The sequence below is a fragment of the Drosophila melanogaster genome, chromosome X, assembly GCF_000001215.4.
Source record: "Drosophila melanogaster chromosome X".
Taxonomy (NCBI): Eukaryota; Metazoa; Arthropoda; class Insecta; order Diptera; family Drosophilidae; genus Drosophila; species Drosophila melanogaster.
The window spans coordinates 3,338,014-3,352,058 of record NC_004354.4 but is presented as its reverse complement, the minus strand read 5'-3'; the positions used below and the strand labels follow the sequence as shown (position 1 = coordinate 3,352,058).

Genomic DNA, 14,045 nt, shown 5'->3' with positions numbered 1-14,045 from the left:
ACTGCCACATTTTTGGTACTTTTGCCTGGTGTTTTATTGAGAATAAATTTTAGAATTTGTTTCTACAAATAATCAAGTGCAACATATTTGAAACTGGAAAATAGCGCATTTTGCACTCAGATGAAAAAGGGTATTGCAATTTTCGATCTGCGCCTGGACTCATCCTTGTTTGTTGCTGCTGTTGCTGTTGCTGTTGCTGCTGTTGCTGCTGTTGCTGCTGCTGATGTTGCCTCGCACATAATTGAAAGGAGTGAAGTGGCTTGTACGTGCGCCACATGCTTGCCATATGCCAAAAGGAAACTGGCGACCAATTTATTTCCAACAACAAAAATGCAGGTCACGAAATGTTTAACCCGAAAGCCAAGGCAAAACATATACAAATACAAATAAAAATACATATACATATACATATACATATGCATATACATATACATATGCATGTACATGCACAAGAAATGGGAAAATGAAAAGGCAAACATGCAGAGACATCGAAAGAAAGTCATTCATCCAGTCAGTTAGTCAGTCAGGCAGATTCGCCATAGGGGTTTACGGTTTTTGGCTGTCAGTTTTTGGGTTTTTGGTTTTTGGATTTTTTTTTTTTTGGATTTTTTTTTTTTTGGATTTGAAAATTCCCCTCGTCGCTCCGTGCAATCCCGCATAGCTGGCTAAAAAGGATTCCTAAAACGATGGGCATGCGATATGCGATGAATGGACCAACAGCGCAGGAGTCTAGGGGCGCTACAGTGTGGCGCATAGATATAGTGTTTCAGCCAGGACAATTTCAATAATACGCATTGCAGAAACACAAATAAATAGCATTCAATTCAAAAAAATATTTTTATTGAAAGAATTACTATACAAATAAAGGTGTTTATTTCTTTCAATATATTGTATGTTATGTTATGATTGTCCATTTTAGATTTAGATATATTTTCATTTTATGGTACTAAGCTATTGGCGCGCACTGTGGTCCCTTTCATTGCATAATTACCCTAATGCAGAGTGTGCCGCGTCCCCCTTGAATTGCCCCGTTTGCTAGTTCACGAAAATGGTTTTTATGAATCATAAAATGCTTGTTATGCTGCAATTTACGTTTGTTTTTGATGCGACTATTTTACGAGTTTTTAATTTAAACACGCAAAGGGAATACTGGGCAACATATAATGGTATATCTGGGTATATATCCCTCGACACTCGTTTGATTGCCACTTAATTGGCGAAATACTTAACATTGCTACAAATATAAATATATATATGTATATATAATTTTTTTTTTTTTTTGCTAATTATGCGAGTGGACAATTTCCACCCTTTTTCCATTATTTTTGGGGCTCATGAAGAGAGGTCTTCGACCCCGGGGAATTAGTCAAATATGTTGTACGGAAAAACGCGAGTAGATTGACAGGCGGGCAGCAGAAAATGAAAACTACATAATATATGTATATATATATATATATATATATATGCTAAAACTGAAATCCACTCATTTTTTTTTTGCCGCCTTATGCAGACCAATTTATCAATCGGCGCCGGCTAAAAAGATAGATGTGCCAAATATTGTCGCACTATATAACACTTAGTATTTATATAATATTTAGTCTTTTTCTATCTATATAACCCCATAATGATAATGAGTGCAAGTACTTGAGATCAAAGTTAAAAATCATAAGAGTTTATCTATTTCAAAATACACCGAGTTAACAGTTTAAATGTGATTAATAATATTCTTCGATTGAGGCTACTTATTTATATTGTCATCGTGACTAAACTATTTCAATTTCAATTACTTTCCACAAGTACTCAGTACGCAGTGGATCACTTAACTTATTGGGTATCGATTTGGTTTTCCTCGTTCTTCGTTTTCGGTTTCGATTTTTCAATTTCTGTATTTTGGTTGGCTGGCTGGCAATCAGTTCTTTAGTTCAGTTTGTGTCAAAGAAAAAAAAAACCGAACCACCGTCAAAATATCGTAAGAGGAACATGGCAGGCAAGTGATAAAAGACATTTTGTGTGTATTTTGTGGGGCCGCCTTTAACCCCCTTAACCCCTTGGTGCCCAACACCCTGGGGCTCTTTAGGTCTTTCAATATTTCAATAACTTTTCTTTTTTTTTTTTTTGGTAAGGTTCAATGACTTGGCGGCTGCTACACTTTATTTTTTGTACTGTCTCTGTGTGCCGCTTTTGTTGGCAACGCACGGTAAATGTAATCATCATTATCACTATCGCAAGTCAGCTGTTTGCCGCACATCACTCAATTAACAAGACATTCACAAAATAATGTGTCTCCAAGCTACACAGATCCCTCAGGTTACTCCCCCCCCACCCTCCCAAAAAAAAGAAAAAACAAAAAAAATATGAAAAAAAAATGGAATGGAAAACAACAGACCACACTAAACTAATAAAGAAGACGGAAGATTTACCAACGCAAAGAGAAAAGCGGGGCCCCCGAAGAAAGTCTGAACTTCGCCCCCTATAAAAAAAAAAGAAAAAAAATCTTGGGTGGGGCAGGGGGGATGTGTCTATATAGTGGGGAGGTCAAGTTACAAGTCGAGGATCAGCGTGCTAATGACCGACAATTGCAACAGAGATGTTTGCCTCTGCGGCGGCCAGCCAACGCAAAGGTGCCACAATAAAAAGCGTGCAGGAATTGTTGCAATTAAAGAAAATATATTATAGATTTTATATTCGATTTTAATAGATACTATAATCTTGGAGTAATAGTTTTGGTCTAATAGGTGTAATTGAAAATTACAAATATATTTCGGTGTAGATTGTTACCTATGTGTTTAGCATTTTTCTAATCATTTTCCCAGTGATTGCGAAATGCTGGCGGGCAGATTGCAACAGCTTAAGCCGCCCGATGTCCTGCGGTGAGGTCCTCTTGAGTTTCTGAATATTCTCTGCCAATAAAGAGGCTGCTAATTAAGGTCACACTTCGCTGAAGATGACCGCAACATTTGTTGCAACGGGGATTGCCCATTGGAATTGGGTTTTTTTTCTCGTTGTAACAATCGTGCTGACAACTCAAGTGAGGCGACACCCCAGGTAGGAAAGGTGGGAATGTATGAACTGGTCTAGAATGGGTTATCCTGGCACTCCTTGCACTCGTCCTTTTTTTTCCCCCTATGTGTGTGTGGTCACACTGAGCGAAATAATGCCAAATAAATGGATAGGAGTAGATTGTTAGATTCAATTTAAGCAATGGAAAGAAATGGAAACATTTACACGAAACGTGTAAGATTAGTAGTGCATACATGATTGATCTGCTGGTCTTTTGATTGATTGTCCTCGGGGAGTGTAGGTAAGACTTCAATCTTGAGTACTGCCTATTTAGTTTCCAGCAGGATTTTGACTCGTGTCTTTGCAAATACGAACAGCCAAATGAAACACAGCTGTCTACAAAAACAAAAAAAAGTAAGCGTAAGTAATCGGGATTATGGAAAGGTAAAGGTGCCGAGTGGCAAAGAAACGTTTCAACACCTTTTGGTCGAGCAGGGGAAAACACCCTAAGTATTAGGCTTAAACCATCACAGCTTGCGGTTTCCTTCACGGATTAGGAAATAATTCTCTTGTCAAAAACAAATAAGTTTCGGTTTTGTCCATTAACAGTTTCTATTATTTTTTCTTTGTAGGAAGAAGTCACAAAAAAACAAACAAACAAACAAGGATAAGTGAAAAAATATCAGCGATTGATGGAGGATATTGGATACTTCAGGTAAGTGGTATAAATATTCTAAATTGGCCAACTATTTGCCTCTAAAGAGATCATTTCGTATTTGTTATTATAAAATACTTTGAAGTCACGAACCAAGATTTTTATATGCGATACAAAGAGTGAAAGTAATTGCGCTTGATGTTATCCAAGATTTTGGAGCATTACAATTATATATATATTTTACTCTCTGAAATCAAAAAAAAAAAAAAACAAGAACTTGTTTCAGCAAGGAATTCCCCAATCAGTCCAATTGCGTGTGTCATTTTTAGGCAATCTGTGGGAATTGAGATTTATTGTTCAAACTGTTTTCGCCAACTAATTTTTCGTTTTCGGCAATCGTACTTCATAAAAGATGATTATGATTAGGGGATCTTTTGATGTGTGCGCAATGGGCTAAGGGCCACCGATCATCACATTGATGGCCAACTAGTTGCCATATGTGGAGCAGGACACACGCAGCACGATGATAGCAGAAGCAATTTGCCCAAAAAACAGTACGGGCATGAACCATCATAATTTGGGTGCACGAAACGATCCGACATCCAATAAACGTCAATCGGCTGGGTTCCATGATTAGCGGGTCTGGAAAGGATGTCTTGTCCGTTTGGACGCCCTTAAAAACCCAAAACTCGTTTTCATCTGCGGGCGACAGCTGTTGTTGTCGTTCTCACTCGATAATTGCCAAAGTGCCAGTGCCTACTGTACTACTTGTGCCAATATTAAGAGGGCCTGTTTGCCATTTAGGATTAAGCTACAATATTATATTTGCAATTAATGGCTAAAAAATGCAGGAGGAGTAGATATGCTATATATGCTATACATATATATGCTACATTTGATTTTGGTAAAATATTTGATCACTTGTCTTGGGCGCACATTGGGTGAACAAACTGTAGCACAGTGATCTTTAGTCGGGCATTCGGTTGAACAATAGAAACTGGTATCCTTAGAGATGGTTATTAACCCAGACGGCTTGTCTGTGTGATGTTGTTCCTGGTCATATTGTTGTTTTGTCTAAAAACAGGATCTTCGACTCAAAGGCATCGTTGTGTTTCCAGTTTTCAAGATCTTGTATATATTTTTGAGCTTTTGTTTTGATTCTCGTTTCTATACGCCGGCCACGCCTTTCCAAGTTCAAAGTTACCTACCCCCTCATCGAGACACCGCTGTACAACTGACTCATCGGCGCAGACAGACGGGTTCAACTGTACTTGCCGCTGACGCTATAAATTAAAATTATGTTGTAAGCACACAGCCACGCATGCGCACACGCACTGGCAAAAAAAAAAAAACAGCGAAAGAAAAATAATAAAGCAGACAACGGAGTCCGGTTCCCTGGCAAAAAAAAAAAAAAATGAAATGAAATGAAAAGAAAAGAAAAGAAGAGAATATTGCGAAACTAAAGAAAAGAAATGCAAACACCACTGAAAGCTTACGCAAAACGAGATGCGTGATCTAAAGTCGAAGTTCAAAATACCGTGTAAAGCCAATTAAAACCATTTCTTGAAAATATACCTCGCAACCGTTCAAAGAAATTCTTTGCACAAAATTATTTAATTATTATTACTATAATATTTTTTGAATTAATGCTTAGGGTAAACCTTAATCAGTACTCAATTCGCAAAGAAAGCAAAAGCAGATCGAAAGCAAGAAGACGATGTCTGCAGCGTTGCTGAAAATTGCAGCTTGCAACATTAACATGTTTTATGTGCCACATATCCGATCCGATATCATCCATACCGATCGGAGCTTAACTCCAGAATTACCAAGCACAGAAACAAAAAAAAAAAAAAGTTTAAAGAAGAAAAAAAAAGTTTTAAAAAGATTTTCGAAAAGTTATGAGTTCTTCCAGCTGATATTTTGAAACATAACCCTATTAAAATTGTCTTAAAATGTATGTTCATCTGATATTTTTCTCTGTGTATGCGAGCTTTGGTCGACTTCATTTAAATCGATGCAGATCGTTATTGTTCCCTTTTGCACTCGCTGACGCGGGGGGGGAGTGGGGAAGTGCCCCGGGTTTTCCCTTTTTTTTTTTTATTAAGGAAGTCGTTTGGTCCTCTTGCGGAAGGAAGTCGCGCCTGTTCCGCAATTCACTTGGGCTAAGAAGTTTCATGAATGCAAATTATCGCAGAAATGTTATTGAACTTTACTTGGCCAAGTTGCACATGAGATACATACATACATACATGCGTATATGTACATACATATGTCTGTATTGCGAGAGGATCAGAAGGAGTCTGCGTAAACCATATGTACATATATATATATATATATATATATATATATTGTTATCTGTTCCATGTGTAGGCAATAACACTGTTTCCTCAATGTTTTCAATGCTTTAGATGCTCCTGAAATACGCCTACAAATGCGTAGGGTTAGTGACAGAAACGCATTTAATTGCTTTATTTCTCTGACCAAACCAAAACCAGGCAACAGGCAGCAGGCAGCATGGAAATGGGATGCTAGAGTCGTAATTTATTGCAAACAAATGAGAAGTATCCACTTACAGGGCATCCAATTGCTCTCGTTTCAATTGCCCATGCACCCTTGTCCTTGAAAATATTGCGCTAGAGTCATTGAGAAGTCACAGATGATTTGATCTTACCCGATGGTGTTGTATGTGCGGGTCAAATTCTTTGGGGGTAGGTAGAGGAAACTAAAAGATAGACAATGAAGAGGGAATATTGGGTAAACAGTGGAAATATATAGCCAAAATTGGCAAGCATCATATAAACATATTTCACTGTGTGTACAAATCATACATTTATCAGTAAATAATATTCAAGAAAGTAATTACCAAAATTCCAATGCTCCTTAACCAGCACATCGCATTATGGCTCATTACAATCTCCATCGCTTGCAATTAAATTAAAATTGTCTTTGCCCCCCGCACAGAGAAACACACACACACACACACAGTAATTACCATTGCCTAAAGGACGAAAACGATGTGTGTGTGTGTATGTTGTGAAACAGCCATTACACATGTAAATCGGGAATCGGAGTTCCCGAAAACAAAAAAAAAAAAACCCCAAAAGGAAAATAAGCCAAGCGATAAGCTGAAAAAAAAAATGCACACGCACATTTATATGTAAAAGATGGAAAACTGATCAACATATATAATTACCGAAATTTTCCATATGCTACGTGTGAACCGGGAATTGGAAACGGGATCGGGGACATGAATGTGACCTGTGGCAACGGGGTGAGTGGGGGGGTGGGAAAATGGGTGATGAGACGGGGAAGGCAGATAATGTGAAGTAGGAAAAAATCGTTGACAACAACGCGAAGATTGTGAATGTCTTTGGTCAATGGGTTACGGGGGATGGGGGGGGGGGACTATATGTGGCAGATCAGGGGTTAGTTTTGTATTAACATAATCAAATGGGGTACAGTGAACGATCAGTAAAAGGAATAGGAATACTTTACGACAGCAAGTTAATATTGCTACTCAATTTTGCAGTAATGTTATCGTTTTTTACCAGAAATGCAATTTTTGAGAAACTACAATACATTTTAGTTACCATACTAAAGTAAAGTAAAGTTACATTACTTCCTATGATCCGAGTTTAATACCTTGAATCACTTTCACTGCGATTGACCACTGTGTTCTTTAAGGGTTCAACTTAGCATCTTAAATCGTACTTGAATGCACTTAAGGAAAAATCTCCAATCAGCAGCCACGACCCCCTACTGATGAGAGTTTCTTGGCATTGCCTGGCCGCAAAGTAAAAAGATACAGAAAGACAAACGGATGGCCGTCGTATTTAAGAGATTTTTGTGCCAGTGGGAAGGAGGGGGGGAGGGGAAAAAGGGACATGGGGGGGGGGATCCGTGTCAGTGAAGTGGCAAATGCGACGTGAAACATTTTTAGAAACAAAAAAAAAAATAAGAAAAAGGATAAACGTTCCGGCCGACATGCACTAACGCATATCAATCGGTCGTCAGCGAACGAGAGGAGGTCAGAGGAAGCGATTAACGCTAAACACTTGAAAGAGCAGCCCAAAAAAAAAAATCAAAAAGAAAGAAACCCAAAAAACAAAAAGAAAGGGATGCATACTTATAGTGGCGTGTCTTATCTGCTAGCACATAAAGTGCCAAAAATTATGGCAAGAGGAAATTGAACAGTATTGTCTGTCAAAGTCAGGCGGCGATGTGAGAACAGGGATTGCATTGCAAGTGGCAAATGTTGGCATTAAAAAAACCAACGTGCAGCAATCAGTGTGGTTTGGCATAAATACCATAATTACAAAATAAAATAGATGATTTTAAATTGTATTTAAGTAAGCGAAATGGTTTGGATTGCAAAAGATTGCTGTTTATTAAAACTAACAAGAAGTGAAGACTTTGCTGCTTTGTATTTCTACATCCGTTCTACACACCTACGCATGCATAAAGCGCCACCTATCGCTGAAGTTATAGAGCCTGTAGAATATCTTTTGCAGCATACTTTTGGGCTGAGTGCAGCAAATCTAGTGCATACTCTTGATTTTCGAACCGCCCGCGCAGAAATAATGCAACTGGAATATTTTTAAATATTATCTTTTCATTTATTTGGATTTTTTTTTTTAAATTTTTCATTTTCATTTTTAGTCTGTATTCCGTAATCATTCAAATCTGTTCATAATGCCACCTGCTCATTGTTTTGTTTTACCATTTATCATTTGCCATGCGGCCCATTTTTTTTCTTCTTTTTTTTTTTTTAAGCCCGGGAGTGACCTTTGTTCTTAGATTTCATTAATATTACTTACTCTTGCATGCAATTGTGTATTTGACTTGGGGTTTTCTCTTTGTTTTCAGGTTAGATTTTCATTGGTTTCATAAATGATTACGCTTTTTTCACATACATAACTAATATATATATATACATAGAATATACATATATATATATATATATATATATATATATATATTCTGAGAGAGGCAAAACATAATCGAAACAAATACATAACTTAATAACAAAAGCCAGCGCTCGTTACTACAATACATGTATACTTATTTTGGGTGAATCAGCCTGTGTAAGCCCCATTTCGGTACTATAGTTACACCCGATCAGTTTCAGTGTTAAATAACTTGCCGCGTTCTATATTTTCGTTTCCGTTTCCGTTTCCGTTCCCTTTCTCGGTTCGAAATACCCAGAATTTTGTTCCGGCAAATCGCTGTCCGTGTACGCGTTAGTGTTTCCATGTATGTGTGTATTTTTTTTGTTCTTCTTCTGCAGTTGTCCTTGTTGTTGTGGGGGTGAGCTCTTTTTGTATATGTAATTGTATAAATTTCCAAAAAAGAAAAAAAAAAAATGCCTAACTGTTTGCCCAGTAACGCCAGCGTTACGTGTTCTATATGTATATAATATCTCCCGATTCTTCAATCGATTGAAATGCCGACGATTTGCGAATCGAAAGGACTCGCTTACGATCGGCACTTCAAGCGGCATGTCCTGTTTTTTGCTTTCTCTTTTTTTCAAACAACCGTCGTCGCCAGCGCACAATTTATGGTATTTTTTTCTTTTTGTTAAGAATATTTCTTGTATATTTTGTTATGTGTTTGCATTTTTTTTTGTTTTGCATTCGTCTTTGGTGTTTTCTCATTTCATTATAGTACAAAACGTGCCATTTTCAATATCGCTTGTATTATTTTTTCTCTCTCTTCTTTTTCGTTTTTTTTTTTTTGTTCCGGTATTTGGTTTAATTTGGTTTGTCGCCTGTTTTATATATTTATAGATACATATATTGTAATACATATTTATATATATAGGTATTAAGTTATCTCAAAAAAAAGTTCTCATTTACGGCTAACAGCACAACAAACAGTTTTCATTTGGTTTTTCTTCGGCAACTTCGGCAACTCGTTATTCCCAATAAATTTGGCCAACCTGTGCTACAAATGCTGATCTCTCGTTACCCACAACACACACATATATGTATGTATTGTATTGTATATTTACTTGCTTATTTATTTCCCTTCATATATGTATGTAAGTGGGCATCCTTAATGACACATATGACGCTACAAAAACTCTATGTGTGCATATATATGCGTGATTTTCAAATAGTTTATATACACTGATATAATTGGCGGCACGTCGATAGGAAAATATTGGATAAAGTACAATAGTTGGGGCAAAGGAAGTTGGTGAGGGGGGGGGGCGGTAGGGGTAAGGAAGGAGTACGAATCGAGTGCCTCTACTAGGACGATTCAATTTCAGTCAAAAATTGATTTGGGGATTTCTTGGATGACAAGATAGATGATGCCTCCTCATTAACTCTGTGGTAACTTTCGGATTTACTTGGCATTTTCTAACAATTACATTTAGATACTTTTCGACTTTTTCACTATAAATTGCTTGTTCTTATTTTCACGTATGGCTTTGGACTTTTAAGTTCATCGAATTACACATACACATACAACATTTGGTTAGGGTTATGTTTCAACTCGAGTATACATCAAATGTCCGTTACTGCATATATTCCTAGTATTCCTAGTATGTTGGTATGCATATGCATATATGTAAATTTAAATTGTTCGATTAATACTCTGGTAAATTACATAATGAGTATAGCTATTAGCTATACACACATACCAGTGCCGCGATTGCTGCGGAATCTCTGTAGGTTTTCAGTTTCCGGCTTTATGGTTCTGCGTAAAGTGTTCACTCGCAGGAAAATTCGTGTTACAAATACAATACAATACTAGTTTATTTTTCTGTTTTTCGCTTTTATTTTGTGAGAGGAGAAAAAAGTCATATGGTTTTTTTTTGTGTTTTTTTTTTTTTGTTTGTTTTCTTTCTTTTATTTATTTCACTCAATTTGTTAAAGTAGCTTTTGGTTTTTGCTTAAGTTTGCCATGGACTTGCCGTCATTTTTGTTTTGTGTCGCAACTATGGTTCAATTAATAATATATGTTTGTAATGTAGGTAATATATCTTGCTGTATTTGCTGAAGGTCGATTAAGTTTCGAAAAAAAAGTAGTTCTGAAGCGCACATTTACAATGCTGCTTAAATTGCTATAAAGTATCTTGTTCTTCAACTTTCCATCTCCATCAGCTTTTAATGATATTTTTAGACCATCAAGGTTCCACTTCATTTCATTACATTTCATTCACATATCATATTATATATATATATATATATGTATGTATCTTTATATATATTTGTAATTACAAAAAAAAAAAAAACACTATTTTATGCGCGGATCCTGCCCGCTTCAACACAAAAAAGAAATTTATAGCACTAGGTCTGAAAAAATAATGTTTTCGTTTTTGGTAATAAATTAATAACAATAAAACATAATGTAAACAATAGTTAAATTATGCGCATTTAGAATTTGGCCTGCCACATTGATCGATCCGCGCACCAGCGCCAGTATCGTGACTTTACATATGCATATAGGATATATCTATATATCTATATATTGTATAGGTTAGGTTAAGTAATCATATTATAGCCAATGACTTTTTTGGGGATTATATCTTGTGTGTTATTTTGCTTTGCTTTGGTTTTACTGTTTACTGAAAACTAAACAGTTTTTTTTGTGCTTGAAGAGTCTTTTTATTTATTTTTTTTGGTGTTGTTCGCTTTGTAAATTGTGTGTGTGTGTGTGGCCATTGCCAGTTATGTTTGTTCACTAAATTCATGAAAGCTCCTTCTCTTTCTTGTCCTGGTGTCTTGTCTCTTTCGTTTTAAATTTGTGTGGCTCAGTAAGTAGCTTAGTAACTAGTAAAATAATGTTATAAGTAATATATATATATATATATAGCGAAAAATATTTGCGAAGACAGCGTTTGAAACTAATTTTCGGTTTATCTCCCTATCTTTTTCTTGTCTCCTTTCATTCATTTCTGGAAGCAAATTAAATTGCAATTCAAATTGAAAATTGAAATGGAAATTCTTTAGCTAATTGTACAATAGTTTTTCCTTTTCCACATTTTTCACTTAGTTTACCTATTTATGTGTGTGTTTTTTGGCTTTGTTTTCATTTTAGTTTAGCTGCAACATTTGCTAGCCGCTTGATTTAAATTCGAGTCCAACATTTAAATTATTTACAAATAATATTTAAAAAAAATATTTATATCATATATATTACTATACAACTACAGTCTGGCTGTAGACTGTTCCTTACTTTTCCTTCTTTCTTTCTTTTTTGTTGCTTGGGGTTTTGGGTTTTGGGTTGTGGATTTAGATTTAGATTTAGAATTAAATTGGTTTCAACTCGGTTGGCTTTCAATTTTGGTTTAATTCACTGGGTTCTTAAACTTTACATGGTTGATTTTCTTTCGCTTCTATCGCTGTGGTCTAAATTATATAAAAAAAAAACTCCATGTGTTGCTGTTATCGTTTATCAGTTAGATCTAGCGTTATCAATCAATCAAGTAAAATAAATCTGTTCGGGCATGCAAAACATTTAAAAACTTAATAACTTCTCTTATAAGCTAGGTCATATTAATTATTCCTTTTCGTTCGCCTGATTCTCTGTTTTTTAAATATTTCACTTTAGTCAATGGATTAAAAGAGGAGACTCAGCTAAGGGGCTGCCTCTGATGGATGTACTACTTCAGATGAATTTTGACAAAAATCATTTACCTACACATGCAACAAAAATTGTATATATATATATATAAAGGGGAGTGGAGGGGGGGGGGGGGTACTGGGATTTCTTAGGCTTTTGGGGCGGGAGTTTTCGGTATCGTCTTATTTTTTGTAACTTATCAATTTTTCTTATTATCTTTGCTTTGTCTTGAATTTAGTGTGTCTATGTTTTTTTGTTTTGTTTTTAACAATATGTACGATTTTATCTTAGTTAGCTCGGCCTCCTCCTTCTTTTTCAGTGTATTTTCAACATCAATCTCGGGTTCCATTAAGTAAATTTCTAATTTCCTTTTTCGATTTTCTCTAGACTTTATAGGTTTAACGTTAGTTTTGCTATTGCTGTTTGGATTTTTGTATGCGTTTAAACATTGGTTTAATATTTCCTTACTTGGGTTTTTTGGTTTTTTTTTTGTGGATTTTTTTTTGCATTTTTTCCAAGAGTTTTTCTTTGTTTTTTTTTTTGCTTTTCGTTTTAGGTTTTTGTTTTGGTTTTTTCTGTGTTAATAGTAGTCACTAACGTAATAGGAAAAAGTTGTGAGCCTTTTCCTGTAATTTGCGATAAATTCCCACGACTCTCCGTCACATTCCACCGTGTTGCGGTTGGTTTTGGCAGCCACCCGTTCTGGGTGCCATTCCCCCGCCTCCACCGCCACCGCCACCAGCTCCGCTTAGCGCGGATGCAGCGGTGGTTCCGGTTGTGCCTGTGGTGGTGCTCTCGCCACCACTCTCGTCGCCCTCCTCCAGTTCGGCGAGGTTCTCCTGATCGGATTCCTCAAGGGTTACCTATTCGTTACGGCATAAATGCAATCAAAATTATTTGCGAGTGTTGACTTTCATTTGGTACTTGAATTCAGAACTGACATCGATTATGAAAGCGTAAATTTAGGCGTATATAATCGTGTCAGTAACTGATTTCTGTACGAGGTATGTGCTCACTTGAAAGCGTATCCTGTCCTCCTGCGGATTCTCATCGACGCCCGATGGCGGCGGCGAAGGCGGTATCATGCTCTGGTAGTAGTCTCTGTTCTCTTCAAGCGTGTCGAGTATATCCTGGGCATCCGGATGCACCAGGTCCGCCCAGGTCTCCCATAGCGGGTGGACGATGTAGTCGATGAAGCCCACCTGCGACTTCTCAATGGTGGCATTATGGCGATCGCACATGGGACTAATGTCCATGCCCGATTCGCGTTCCTTATCGCCCTGCAGGAAGAACTCCTCCATGAGCAGGGCTACCCAGCGCTTGTAAAGCGGCAGCGGCTTGGTGGGATTGCTCAGATCGGCGCAGTGCACCAGATTCTCAAGCACCTAATTCGAAAAAAAGTATTGGTGTTAGTGTTAGCACAAAGCGATCCATCGACATTCATTCGACACTCACCTGTATGCGATCGGTGTAGTTGTCCAGCAGCAGTACTCCGGAGCCGGCCACCTTTTTGGTTTCCACCATTGTCTTTAGGTCGGCCAGCAGACTCATGTGCTTGGACATGTCCGTGGACAGCACAATATCAATAACCATTTTCCTCAATGTTTGGCGTTGTTTCCTTAAAGATTAAAGATTAAACGCGGTTAGGTATAAACACGTTTTGCAATACATTTGTTTAATGAATGAACTCACTTTTGCATATTACAGAATATATCACATCCTTGATTTTGTAATAATTTAAAGGCAACAGCTAAATGATGATTTTCCAAAACAGATTCGTCATTGTACATTAATGCTAGTTCGGAACCTGCGGGGTTCG

The 14,045-nt window shown here is 37.0% G+C and overlaps 1 protein-coding gene and 1 long non-coding RNA gene across 18 annotated transcripts in view; one reads left to right on the top strand and one right to left on the bottom strand.

Moving 5' to 3' along the window:
- Positions 1-3,658: 3,658 nt before the first annotated feature.
- The window catches only part of lncRNA:CR44886 (long non-coding RNA:CR44886), a 35,068-nt gene continuing 24,681 nt past the window's right edge, over positions 3,659-14,045 (top strand). Inside the window, exon 1 of the long non-coding RNA NR_123781.1 lies at positions 3,659-3,715. This is a non-coding gene — a long non-coding RNA (long non-coding RNA:CR44886). The remainder of the gene's footprint in view (positions 3,716-14,045) is intronic.
- The window catches only part of dnc (dunce), a 167,328-nt gene continuing 161,574 nt past the window's right edge, over positions 8,292-14,045 (bottom strand). For 10 of the 17 annotated variants that reach the window (NM_166960.3, NM_166961.2, NM_166964.2 and 7 more), the window contains 4 exons: positions 13,919-14,033; positions 13,682-13,844; positions 13,243-13,611; positions 12,732-13,089 (listed from right to left, as the gene is read on the bottom strand). In NM_166960.3, coding sequence (NP_726847.2) covers positions 12,886-13,089; positions 13,243-13,611; positions 13,682-13,844; positions 13,919-14,033 — 851 coding nt within the window. In that variant the 3' untranslated portion in view covers positions 12,732-12,885. Of the gene's footprint in view, positions 13,090-13,242; positions 13,612-13,681; positions 13,845-13,918; positions 14,034-14,045 lie in introns of all 17 variants that reach the window. The other 7 variants (NM_166959.2, NM_001272274.1, NM_166963.2 and 4 more) reach the window with 1 other exon arrangement.